This window comes from Lonchura striata, chromosome 1 (assembly GCF_046129695.1).
Source record: "Lonchura striata isolate bLonStr1 chromosome 1, bLonStr1.mat, whole genome shotgun sequence".
Taxonomy (NCBI): domain Eukaryota; kingdom Metazoa; phylum Chordata; class Aves; order Passeriformes; family Estrildidae; genus Lonchura; species Lonchura striata.
In genome coordinates this window covers 51,434,265-51,446,944 of record NC_134603.1, presented here as the reverse complement: position 1 = coordinate 51,446,944, position 12,680 = coordinate 51,434,265, and the positions used below count along the sequence as shown (strand labels likewise).

At 38.3% G+C, this 12,680-nt stretch overlaps 1 protein-coding gene across 11 annotated transcripts in view; it reads right to left on the bottom strand.

The window, feature by feature from the left end:
* The window catches only part of MTCL1 (microtubule crosslinking factor 1), a 100,975-nt gene that overhangs the window by 25,129 nt on the left and 63,166 nt on the right, over positions 1-12,680 (bottom strand). For 7 of the 11 annotated variants that reach the window (XR_013340198.1, XM_077784295.1, XM_031504008.2 and 4 more), the window contains 3 exons: positions 6,632-6,724; positions 3,569-3,799; positions 1,822-2,010 (listed from right to left, as the gene is read on the bottom strand). Coding sequence is in view for 10 of the 11 variants with exons in the window: in XM_077784295.1 (XP_077640421.1) it covers positions 1,822-2,010; positions 3,569-3,799; positions 6,632-6,724 (513 nt within the window). In the remaining variant the exon portion in view is untranslated. The remainder of the gene's footprint in view (positions 1-1,821; positions 2,011-3,568; positions 3,800-6,631; positions 6,725-12,680) is intronic. The other 4 variants (XM_031504007.2, XM_031504011.2, XM_077784300.1 and 1 more) reach the window with 1 other exon arrangement.

Below are 12,680 nucleotides of genomic sequence, written 5' to 3'. Positions count from 1 at the left end.
GGCAGATTTGGCTCTTCTGGTCAGATGCAAACCTTGGAGACTTCCAACTGTACAAATCATTCCAAATTCCCAGTATAAACAATGTTTTTTCCAGCTGTGGGCTTAAGGAAACCTGCAGAAAACCCCTCAAAACTCAGTGTGTTTTTCAGCACAGCAGTGCTTGTGAGAAGATGCCCTAGCATGCACAAGCAGAAGAAATAATAGTGCTTAAAATGAGAAATATTTAGCAAACTTATTCATTCTTGCGGTGTCAAAATAACACTTTTTTCTGGCTGGGGAGCAAGGAATCTGTTTTATCATGACAAGTTAATTTGGATATCATGCACTCTTTATCATCATGGGGAGTACCAAAAGGCGGTCAGTTCCTGCGGATCAATTCTTCAAGCAAGATTAGCTAGAACTGCTGTGATGGATATAAAAATGAATTATAATCAATGTACTGCCCACTTCTGCCACCTTAACTGAGATTAATGACTAAGCAACGATTATTTCAAAGAGTACATAATTCATTTGAATGTTCTTGGTTATTTTAAGAGCTCTATATGGAAATTTAGTACATGACAGAGTTTGCAAAGAAACAGCATTATGGTATACATTTATTTTACTAATTCCAGAATAAATCAGTCTACAGATGGAATGCAGTCAGGTGATGTGTTCAAAAGCATCTCTTGCATGGCTTTCTACAGCCTTTTACCAGCAAAGAGTGTGCTGAGAGGAAGACAGTGATGGGTCTGGGTGACCAGCAAGGTAGAACCTTTCTAAATGCCAAACTAATCAAATGAATACTAACTTGGTAGCACACTTCACAGAAAATAATAGTTATGAGATTATCCTTTTTACAGGATAGAGAATTCCTGTTACCTGCTCCAACACTGTAGGCAGTTAGTAAACATGCTGTCCATAATCACGAGAGTCTGGGGAATTCAAGGTGGAGAGCTCAGATGCAAAGAGACACAATCCCCAGGCCTGCAGTGACTCCAGCTAAGTATTATGATCATAGGGAGTACATATTTGCCTGAGAGTTGTCACTGTGGAGCAGACTCCCATGTCAAAGGGTTGGATAGAGAAGGGACATCAGGTATAAAGACTGAAGACTTTTTTTCCCCTCTGAATTTTTCACACAGAATCCTTGCTCCATTCTATGTATGATTGCAAGTAAATGCATGTAACAGGATAGTCTAATATGAATGGTTTTCACTTTAAAATATAAGAAATCTATCTGCTTTTTTTATTTGTATTGTTAGGATAGTTAGTATATTAAATGTACAAACGAAAAAGCTAGGATATATGGCAGTGTTCTGACACACAGTCAGGGTACAGGAGATGCCGGAGAAAAGTTAGTATGATTTGATTTCAGGCTTTTAAAAACAAGCCCAGTGACAGGAAGGAACTTTTACATTGTTTTCCCATCATCTCTAAGGGAAACATTAAATACATGTGCTAGTTTCTTAAATTATTTCAAGGAAACAAAATCACATGTTCTTGCTAAAAGCTTGACAGTAGAGTACAATAGATGTACTCAGACATGAGGAGCCTGTAAATTCTGCAAACCATCACATCCTGATAGATGTTTCTGGGCAAACAGCCACAAGAAGAAATGGGATTTTTCACTGATAGCATCTGTCAACAGAGAAGAACAGTAATCATGTGGCTCATGATTAAATTTAAATATAAATATAATGGATGAAATCCACTGTAATTACTGTGTAGCTAGAAGGATTTACACAAGTATGATTCTAGGTGATTTAACACAGCAGCACAGAACTCTCTCGGAAAATTCAGTTTCCATTCTCAGGGCATGATATATAAATGGAGTAGTACCTGCTTCTGCTGCTGCAGTAATTCTGCGGTCTGCAGCTGTGGTCCATGATCAGTGCTGTCCGGGGTGGGATGCTGGGAGAAATCTGTCAGCGCAAACACAACATCTTCTTCCTCCTCCTCTCGCTCTGCATCATTTGCCTTCTGCTCAGACGGAATGCCAAAGTCTGGGAGGGCCTCAGGGTGCTCAATCTAGAATGAAAGAGGGAACACAGGAACACGCTTTTGCCATTTACCTCTGGGGCCAGAAATCTACTGAAGGACTAAGGGAAGGGACTGCATCTCTGTGGTGGCATATACTGAGTTCAACTCAGGCCACAGAACTGATCTTTGGGTGGTACATCACCTACTGCATATGTGAATACATCACTATGCAGCCCTGCAACAAAGGGAATTTATGCAACTGAGATGGGTCCAATGTCACATGATGGATATAATCTATCACACATTAATCAAGAACTGTACAAGGCACCGGTGTATTGTGCGATGAAGTAATGGAGATTAGGAAGTATCCAAATCTATCATTTTATATTATGCAAAGCATGTGCAAAACATGGCTCCAATAAAGCTGGGCTGGTAATAAATTAACCAGTCAAAAAATCCAAACAATCAAGAAATGAAAGATTTTTGGTATTAGAAGATGAGCTAATTTACACAGAAGCAAATTAACATAGCTGAAGTAAAGTAGAAGCAAATTATTTCTAAATAGCTACTCATCTCTTGTTTCTGACTCATATTACCACCACAGATGAATCAAAGATGTTCATCCACCCTTTATCTAAGAATACAAACATTGGAGTATTCAGTTTAAGCACACTCTGACCAGACCTGAAAGGTTACTTGTACTGCCAAATGCAGCAAACTTTGAAAAACACTAGGTATAAAAGGACCAGAAATACTGAGAAAAATTACTTTGCTGCTTACCAGATGGCTTCAGAATTGCATGAACCTGCAAAACAAATCTATTGTTCTCAAGAATTTAGTATAAAATGTCAGAATGGGAAAACATTTTAGTTTTTTTCTTTAGCTAAGAAGCAAATGGTAATTCTAGGTGTGCAACTCAACACTTCCTCCACAGTGCATGTTGGCTGGTAACCACACCCCTGCTGAGATGTGTCAGCTTGGGGATTCCAGGTTGTTAGGTACTTCTGAAATTCCTGATCTTGATTTAGCCTCTACTTAGAAAAGCACCATGATGACGACTGGTGTATTGCTGCTGACGGTGACAGACGTGTGTATGGAGAAGGGGAACAAATGAGGATGATTCACTGTAAGTTCCCACATGAAGCTGTGTAATTCTCCTGCCAGCACAGAAACAGAGCTTCCCTCCATCTGTATTGCTGAAGGCTTTGTAAGGAACACACGGTGCACAGGATGAGAAAAACAACAGCACTCAATCCATCTAAACAGATTTGACTCCCTCACCTTGCTAATGTGCGTTTTTTTCTTTCAAAAAATTACTCAAGAGTCATATCTTTGAGACCTAATTAATTTTTCCTTTACTGTGTGAGTATTTCAGGACCAGCTGTTTGTACTAGTTAAGGTTTTAGCTTTAAAGATGGGTGATCTGTAACACAACATGCAGAATCTACTTCAGCACAAGCCAACAGCAGCTTTTTCATGTTTAATTTGAATCCCCTTTCAATATATGTACTATTTAAAAGCTGCTGGTGCCACATCATATTTCAGGTCTACACTTAAAGAAGGGACATCCCAGTACTCATCTGGGTTATTAAGGTAGGACAGTTACCTCTAATGTGTCCTCCCCTTCCTCCTCCATTCGCTTGCCTTGCCGCCAGTGTTTCAGCAGCCACTTCAATTTGACATACAGGAGAAAGGTGTCCTGCTTGAAACGCCTGAGTTCCTGCTGCAGCAGATTTTTCTCCTGACTCCAGGTCTTCTCCTCCAGTTTGTTCTGCAAAGTCAAACTCTGCACTTCCAAGTCTTTTCTCCGCAGGGTCTGCATATGCTCCTCCTCCAGCTTTAATGGAATAACAGGCAACATGTCAACAGGGGGGCAGTCTCCAGGACTTGTACTTCACTGGGTGAGACAAACTGAAATCTAATTTTCATCAGTAGCGAGCAGCTATTGAGTTTGGCTCAATAAATTCTTCAGCAGTTATGACTGCTGAGGAAATTAGAGGATAGCAGATGATAAGCTTTTCTTAGATAACCACATGAAAGTAACCTGCTGTGGAAGTGGATATTTACTTCAAAGATGCAAAGACCTCTGAAACTGGTTAAACATTTTACACCACTCATATTTTCCTCCCTCTCTTGATTGTATCTCTGCAGTAGGTTCCCAGCAGAGCCACCAGCCCACACTGCTGCACATATCACACCTATTAAATGCATTTGCAGCCATTTGTACAAGGTGGGACCACAGCTGCCCTTCAGACAACCTGGAATATTTGCCTTGCAACTTCCTCCCATAGGCACAGTTTCAATCTACCCACAGTTGTTACGTCTCCCTCTGCCTCTGGAAGGGCAACACTTCTGAAGAAAACTCCTCCAGTACCTCAGATACCACTATTGACTCCTCACTCCTTGCAGTTCATACTTGAAGGCATCGGAATGATACCACAGTAAACAGTCTCTCATTCTGGCATGAATTTATCTGGGACACAAGCAGGAACTGAAGAGACAGGAACAGATTGCAACTCAGCATATGAAATGTCTCAGCCTTAGTACTAAAATCACCAAGAAAAGCTCATTCTTTAGAGGACATGTACAACTACACCAGTTTCACTGCAAGGCCACCTGAAACATCATTCTTTAAATGTGATCTCTCCCTCAATGTTTTATATATTATATATATTAAATCAAACCGTGGCATGACCTACACCCAACAGAACTTGTACAAATTAGTTGTACAATATCTCATATTGTGCATAGGTGAGAAAGTATTTCCATTTCAACCAAGCTGTGGCTTCTTCATAGATGAAGAAAATGCAGATGGAAAATCAGTACAGAGTAACTGATAACAGGTGACAGTTCCTATTTTCCATTCTGCAGAACACAGCCTCTCCTTTTCCTGACCAGCTCCACAGATAAAATCTATGAAAGCCACAGTACACTTATGACCACAACAATCCGAACCATCGGAACACACCCTGCAACAAGCAATGCTCACATAAGAATAAAGAATGTTTCAGGGATTAGGGCTCCCTAGCAATAAATACTGCTAAGAAATATATGTTTGATTTTCATGGCAACATTCACATGCTTCTGAAACAGGCTACCAGTCTACATGAGATAGTTTCCTAAGGACTTGCCTGCCATCTAAATGATGTCCTCCAGCATAATGCAAATTTTTAGCATCTATGCTACTATGCCTTAAAAAGTTCCTGATTAAATTGAAGTTATTTACAGTAGTGGCTAGCTTAAATGTGTTTAAAATGAAGCTTAAAAGCAGTCTGGAACAAAATCAGATATAATGGCTCCAAGAAACATACACACAACTCCTAATAACACTCATGGAGATAGTACACTGCTAGCACACATCAATTTGATGTCATTAAACATTCCTAAAAATGAAAAAGTAAAAGAAGGGCTGATTTTAAATTTAGTTTTTATGGGAAGAAAGAAGTAGATTTGATGTTGATGACTATTCTCCTATCAAATAAAGTTATGGTTAAATACAGCAAAAATCTGAGTAATTTCCACCAGAAATCCTGGAGGATGATAAAAAAGGAACATTATCAACAGAACGCGCATAATCCGGAAAAAAATTAAGAACCCAGAAGATGCTTTTATTCTTCTATTTCTTCTGGCTATCAACATAAACAGCTAGCTTTGATTTTGGTGCATTTTTCATCATTTTGACAAGCTGTTGTATTTCAAATCCCTGTAGCCATGAATTCTAGACTAGAAGACCCTAGTGGAGGTAGATTTGTAGAATGTTATTATTTTTCAGTGGATAGCAATTGCAAAATAAAAGAACTTTAAGAGACAGGCATAGCTTCCAAAAAGCTGTCACAGCTGAGGCAACTAGGAAGGAAATCAATTGACTGGTTGCCTTCAAAAGATCCAGTGGAAAACTCCTGTGGAGATCAACTGGAAATTAAAGCTAGTTATGAGAGATACCACTTGGGCATAAAGAGATTAGTTGGCACAAGAAAAAAATCTTTACAGTATGCAACAATTATGCAGAATTTAGTCCATGAAGTAAATTTAAAAAGAAAACTTTAGTTAAGAGCCAAACAGCCTGCAGAAATTAGCAAGTTTTTTTTGCTCTAGGAGCTAGAGATCACAAAATGATTGACTAATCTGTTCCAGCCTTCAAAAGAGCAGGGGGAGCTCATGTAAAAAAAATTATTTATTCACCATCTATTAATAAGAAGATTTGAAGCACTGAGTACTGAGAAATACAAGAATGAATGTCCTGATTTGTTTCTCAGCTATGTGTGCATAGCAACTCCTCTGACTTCAGAGAGGTGCTGGATTTTCTTTTGGCTAGGAGGAGTCAGAATAAGGTATGGAGCCGAACTGAGCTCCCAGGGATCAAACACACACTTCCCCAGGTCACAGAGAGCTGAAGGGTGACAGGCTTCACCATGCAGTATTTCATGACTCTACCATGATTTCCCCTGAAGAGGGAAGGACAAAATTTCTCTCCCCCAAGCAGGGAAGCCATATTCGCAGTGGCAAAATGGGCTTGAGTTTAGATTTCCCTGGATTCCAGATTCTTCATTTACTCAGATGAGGTCACACAGGCACAGCCATCAGGACACAAGTTCCCACAGTCGTGACAAACAAGGCTCACGTCACACATCATGGTCACGCATCTCTCCCAGGTGGGTTTTGTATTTACCTGGATGATCCTTTCTGTAAACTTCTCTTGCTCCTCTCGGTGAACTCTTGTCTCCTGCTCAAGCTGAGCCTGAAGCTCCTGTATCGATACATTCTGTACAGGTAAAACATGGGAATCCCTGAGCTGATCAGCAGGACAAAGGGAAAGGTTTAGCAGAAAATGTGTCTCGGAGGTGTAAAAAAAATGAAAAAGAGCCGCAGGACAGACATCTGCACAACCCAAGATTATCAATAGTTAAAACCAAAGCACAGTGTGCAAATAAATAACAATGTCCTAAATCTGTGTGGGAATTTCCTGTGTGCCTTCTTCTGGAAACTAAAGCTTGAATGCCGATGTTACATATTGGATATTCTCTTCAGGCCTCTGCTCTGGGCTTGGACTTGAAGAGCTGAGACTTCTGTTTGCAGGATTACATATTTGGTGATGCATTTCTTCATCATAATCAAAGCTGTAAAATTTTAACACCTCTGCACAAGATGAATCTAGTGCATGCATATTGAACGTGACTATTCATTTGCAACAGTTTTGATAGGGCAGTTAATAGGATAGCAATTATTAAATCAAGTATACATAAGATCCCTTTCTTCAGATACAAGACAGTTCTTTGCACAAGTCAACTTCATTCTGTGATTTCTACACAAAATAATTACAAAAAAATGCCACAGTGATAAGCTGTGTGAGCCTGAGATCTGACCAAAATAATTAAGTATCCTCCCTTTCAGGCCCAATACTATTTTAATCTTAATACCTTCAATTTGATATTCTCATTAGGTTTGGCATCCCATCAACTTTGCTCCTGAAAGTTACTTAAAAATAAAGACCTAAGAAGGCAGTCAGATCTCATTGTTGATACTATAGTAATGAATCCTGTGGCACTTATATTTCTGATCAGAATTTTCAGTGTCCTTCACTTTGTGTCTCTCACATTGGTGCCAAAACTGATTTATCTGTACAAAAGTGATGCTCAGCTGGATGCCATCCTCTTCACGTGTGTGAACACAGAAAGCACTACAGCACCAAACTCCTTCCCATAGCAAAAATGTACTTAAAGACAGGATTGCTTCAGGCTTCAAAGTGTAATCCCAAATTCTCAGCTGGCCCACGTTGTGCGTGCTCCAACCTCAGCAGCTGCAAGGACATAACAAAGGTCATGGGATCCCCTCTAGGGCTGTGTTGCCATTTCCCTGCTGGTATCAGCCCCTGCATCCACCTCCTTGCCACTCCTCACAATTTTCAGAGAAAAGCCAGCAGCTGCTGCTGTTCAGGCCACACAGCCCTTGTTGGAACATTTTGGTTATTCAAAATGTAGTTCTCCCTGGAAAAGACATTCCTCACCCCTCCTCTAGGGAAAAATGAGATAAGGCAAATGGTAGTATCCCAAAAACAACCTGCAGGACCACACTCTGCTGAAAATCAAAAGTGGACCTACATAGACTTTCTTGGCCCTATCAGTGCTGTTTTTACTTGAGTCATTTATTGACTTGTGCATGTCTATTTTGTACCTGAGGAAAAGACACTTCCATCCCTCTGAAAGATAAAGTGACTAAGAGAACATTACCTGCCTTATCAATTTAATCTGTCTCTGTAATGTGTCTGCAGACATTTTGTAGTGAATAAGGTCAAAATTTGGATTTGAAAAGAATTGCTTGTGATGCAATTTGTCAATTTTGCATAATAATTTGTAAATTCTTAATTTAATTCTCTCATGCAATAAAGGAAAAATACTTTCATCAGGAATTTTATTCTGATCAAGATTCTTTAGGAATATGGCAAACAAAAACCAATGTATCATTTCATTAATGCATAATTTAAAAAAAAATCTGTTAATCCCTTTATGGATTCAAAATTATTAACCCATCCAATTTTATTTTATAAATATGTAGCCCATGCAAAGCCAAATTTCAGGAAACTTCACTGCTAGGATTATGTGGGATCTGTTGGAATTTCTAAAAAGAAATTAAATATATCATAAAGGCAGATGCAGTATAACATGCACACTAAGTCAAAATCATATCACAACTGCTTTGCCCCTTTAAGGACAATACATTTTTGTAAGTCCTAAAGTAAATTTAAGTTGAAAAGCAGCTAGTGCATAAATGCAGAGTTGCACACTTTATTCCCTTCCAATGCAACCTGAGAACTCTTCATAGTCTATAATAATATATAATATAATTTCTACCAGAAATGTTAGGATATCTCAACTGCTCAAATCAGGGGAGGTAAAGCTGCTTAAGTGCATAATAGATTGCTGCTAAACAATCTATTAGGATCATGAATGAATAATATTATAAATGTATCATGAATGAATAATACTTATAAATGTATCATGTAATATTTGTGTATGCAGTTCAAGCACTTGATACTGCACTGATAGATGTCTGGATGTTTATATGTGGAAATCAGTCCCCTATCATAAAACCAGCAGGCTGTAGTCTGTGGCACAACTGTGGTTTTGTTTTGTTTTGAAAAGGGACATTACTACAAAATGGTCACAACAGTTGAAAACCTGTTACATTCCATTGTTTGTTTCCTTTGTTCTCATTAAGGAGTGCACGACATGAGGAACAGAAGACATCCTGAATACGACAGCCACTGCACAACATGCTGACATCACAGAGCAGACACAAACTCTCTACAACAAGACGTACAAACACAGTACCATGGGAACTATGAGCAAGTGCTACTCTACCACAGCACCACGGAAACAGCTGCACTTCATCCACAGCTCAACACCGACTAACAGCTTCCCATGTATCCCAGTTATTGCATTACCAGACACACTTCCACTCCTGTCCCCTCAGACAAGCACTGCCAAATCCTTCTGCTCAGTCCTTTTATCTCACCTGTTATCACTCCAGAACAAGCTAATCCATGCTGATGTCTTTACCTCAAGAAGATGCACAAAGAAAAGTCATCCTGGGGACTTCACCACCACTGTCTCACAGTACAGACCCCTTTCGCCCCCCTCAGAGTGCTGACAGCTTTTTAGGTTACTTTGCAGCTCACACAGTCCCACATATCTGCCATGACTTGTTTTTACAAGATTGCCATCCAAGACAAGCTATGGCTGGGTTTTATTTGTCTGCTTTCTCCATTTTACCGGAGCTAATTGCAACCTCAATTCGCCTGCAAACTTAATCAATTTATATGTAACAACCGTGAACATGAAATTTCATGGAATCTTTCTCTTAAGCTTCTTTTTTTCCCCCCCCAGAAATGATCAAACAAAATAAGGCCTGAGGAGGCAGGGTAGAATGATGCTTTCCAGCATTTGCATGCAATTCAAAGCAAGCCAAAATAAATGTTTTATGCTGCTCCTCTAAAGCTACATTATCATGCTTTGATATTTGGACCTTACATTTGAACACATAATTTAAAAATTGCTACTTTTTCACAGATTGACAGCTGGCCATTGCATGTGTCAGAAAGAAAGTTCCAGTGCCTTTTGTTATACTTTTTGCATGCAATTCACATCTAACTGAACTCGCAGAGGTTGCTCCTGAAGATGTACTTTTCTTCTCATCCCTTAAAAAAATAGATGACATATATTTCATTTGCTAGTGTAGAATAGGCAGCTGTGTGGTTATTTGTCTGTGCTTATATGAAAAATCTCTGAGTTTGGGAAAACACAGAACACTTCACTCCAAGTCTTTAAAAATCCATCTCATTGTATGGACAGTATACAAAGTCTCACCAAGTTCAGTTAGGACTCAAATATCCACATTTACATCATAAAGGGTCTTTTAAGCCATTACACTGTCAACCTCTACAGAATCTTACATAGCAAGAAAGAATACAATACATCAAAGTAAATTATTCTTGCATCCCCTAATCTTGGTGGGAAGGAATAATCACAGCATAAGTTTATCTTTCTTCTTCCCACAGCTTTGCACTGGAGGAATATTGGACATAAGACATACAACTTTCTATGTGGTTCTTGGTTGTTGTTGTTGGTTTTTTTTTGCTTTTTTTACCAGAAGAAAGAAAGTCAATGTGTAAACCGTTCACTGTTGCCTTTCTGGAAAAACAAAACATTTAACCAGAGAAATGCATGTGCAAATGTTCAACACATGGCTGGGAGCTGCTGCAAAAACCATCCAGCTGAAAAACACTCACATGGAGTTATGAAAATTGCACAGAAACAGCACCAGTTAAAAAACAGAACTGTCAAAATATAGATCAAAATATCCTCATCCATCTCCTCCAAAATTCATACATACAGAAGTTTTGATTCAAAGCAGGTGGTAAATTGACTTACCTAATTTGCACATCACTGTATTTGGTTGGTCCACACTTAACCCAGTAATCAACTTAGAGTTATACATTCCTTATTGGCATGGTAAGTAAGGAAAGTGAAAAAACATACTAAAAGTAGTTTAGAATAAATTACTTTATGCTATTTCTATTTTTATTACTAGACCTCGTGGAAAACTTGTTGTTTAAGACACGCTCTCACCTTCTCCAGCCTATCTGCTTTTATTTTAAATCTCTGGTCACAATTCACTCCTTTTACATGAATTCTCTTCATTGGTTCTTTTTACATAACCTATGAGTGTCAGAGATTTTATGGTATTTTTCTACACAGAAGTAAATGTGTAAGTCTTTAAAAGCCATGTATAAAAATAATCAAAATCTGAAATGTAAAGTGCTTTTGCCTTTGATATACACTCGATCAGGAAAAGGCAGAACTGAGATCCTCTGAAGGACTAGAACTAGGAGATACAACTCCAATTTAGAGCACCCAGTATCAAATGTACCAAGCCATATCTGGTCATTTGAAAGACTGAAATCTTTCTTCTTCTAAATGTCTTCTTGCTTCTGAATAAACAGTCAGAGATTGCGTGAGGAAAATGCCTTTCATTTATGAATATTCCATTAGCAGAAATCAGCAGGTGAAAAATTATTTACTGTTTTTTCCATTGGTTGCCATTTTGTTGCCATATTTGCTCTATGTTACCTCTTTTTGGCTCTGCTGTTTGTTTTAGTGAGGGAAATTCTTACTAGTTCATGTGCTTTTTCCTTGGATAGTAAAGAATGATTTCCCCATCCCACCACAACAGAGCTCTGCTAAAATAATGAATAATGGATGGAACATCCACCCCAATGGGCTCCAGCCTCCCACAACAGCAGCTGAAAGGCTTGTTTCAGCAAGAAAACAAAGCCCTGCTCTTAAGGCAATTTCAAGATATAATTTCCCTTGGACTGGGACGTTAATGCAGCTCTTTAACACGCAAATACATTCTAATAATCCTGCACTAACAACTAAAGTGCAAAGCCCAAACAACGGCACATGTTTACAGTTAAGCCACAGGGTAGTTTCAAGCACATGTCTGTCTGCATTTATTGTATTTAATAAAACAACTAAGCTCCCATGGTGCTAATTTTTAAAAATAGAAGGAATCACTAAATTGAAGATCTTCAGCATTGTTTGTAAAAATTTTAATTTAAAATTCAGCTTGGAAAAAAGTAAATTTAGATAAATGGGCTAGCTTGAATAAAAAGAAAACCTTTTCCTTAGTGAAATGAAAGGCAAGTGCATGTATTTTCACTTCTTAAGTAAAAACAGATAAAGAGTCATGTGTAGTCATACCCACTGTGGGCATTAAAAAGTTTGAGTCTCCATTTGGAATTTCTGTGATAATAAAAAGATACCTTTGGTATTTCAATAGTATTCTTTTCTGCTCATTTATCTGGACCAAAAGAAAAATAGCAGTTTTTGCTAGTGCAGTGTAGAAATAAAAAAAAAAAAAAATAAATTAAAATACTTAAATTCAATAATAAAATTAAACTGAATAATGAAATTGAAAATGATACCTTTCAAAATTATAATGAGAAAGCTTCTCCTTCACTTGGGTTTGACTACTTAAGATTTCAAGATTTCCACAGGCCACCTACCCACTGAAAATTTTTAGATTAAAGCACTGAAGTAGTCTTTTTTTCTTAAGTGATTTTGACTGTAAAAACACCTTAGTCTTCCACATTTTCTCAAGTTAGACTGTTTGAGCCCTAGCTTTGGTAATATTTTGAGCACATCTGGTCCTAAATTGGT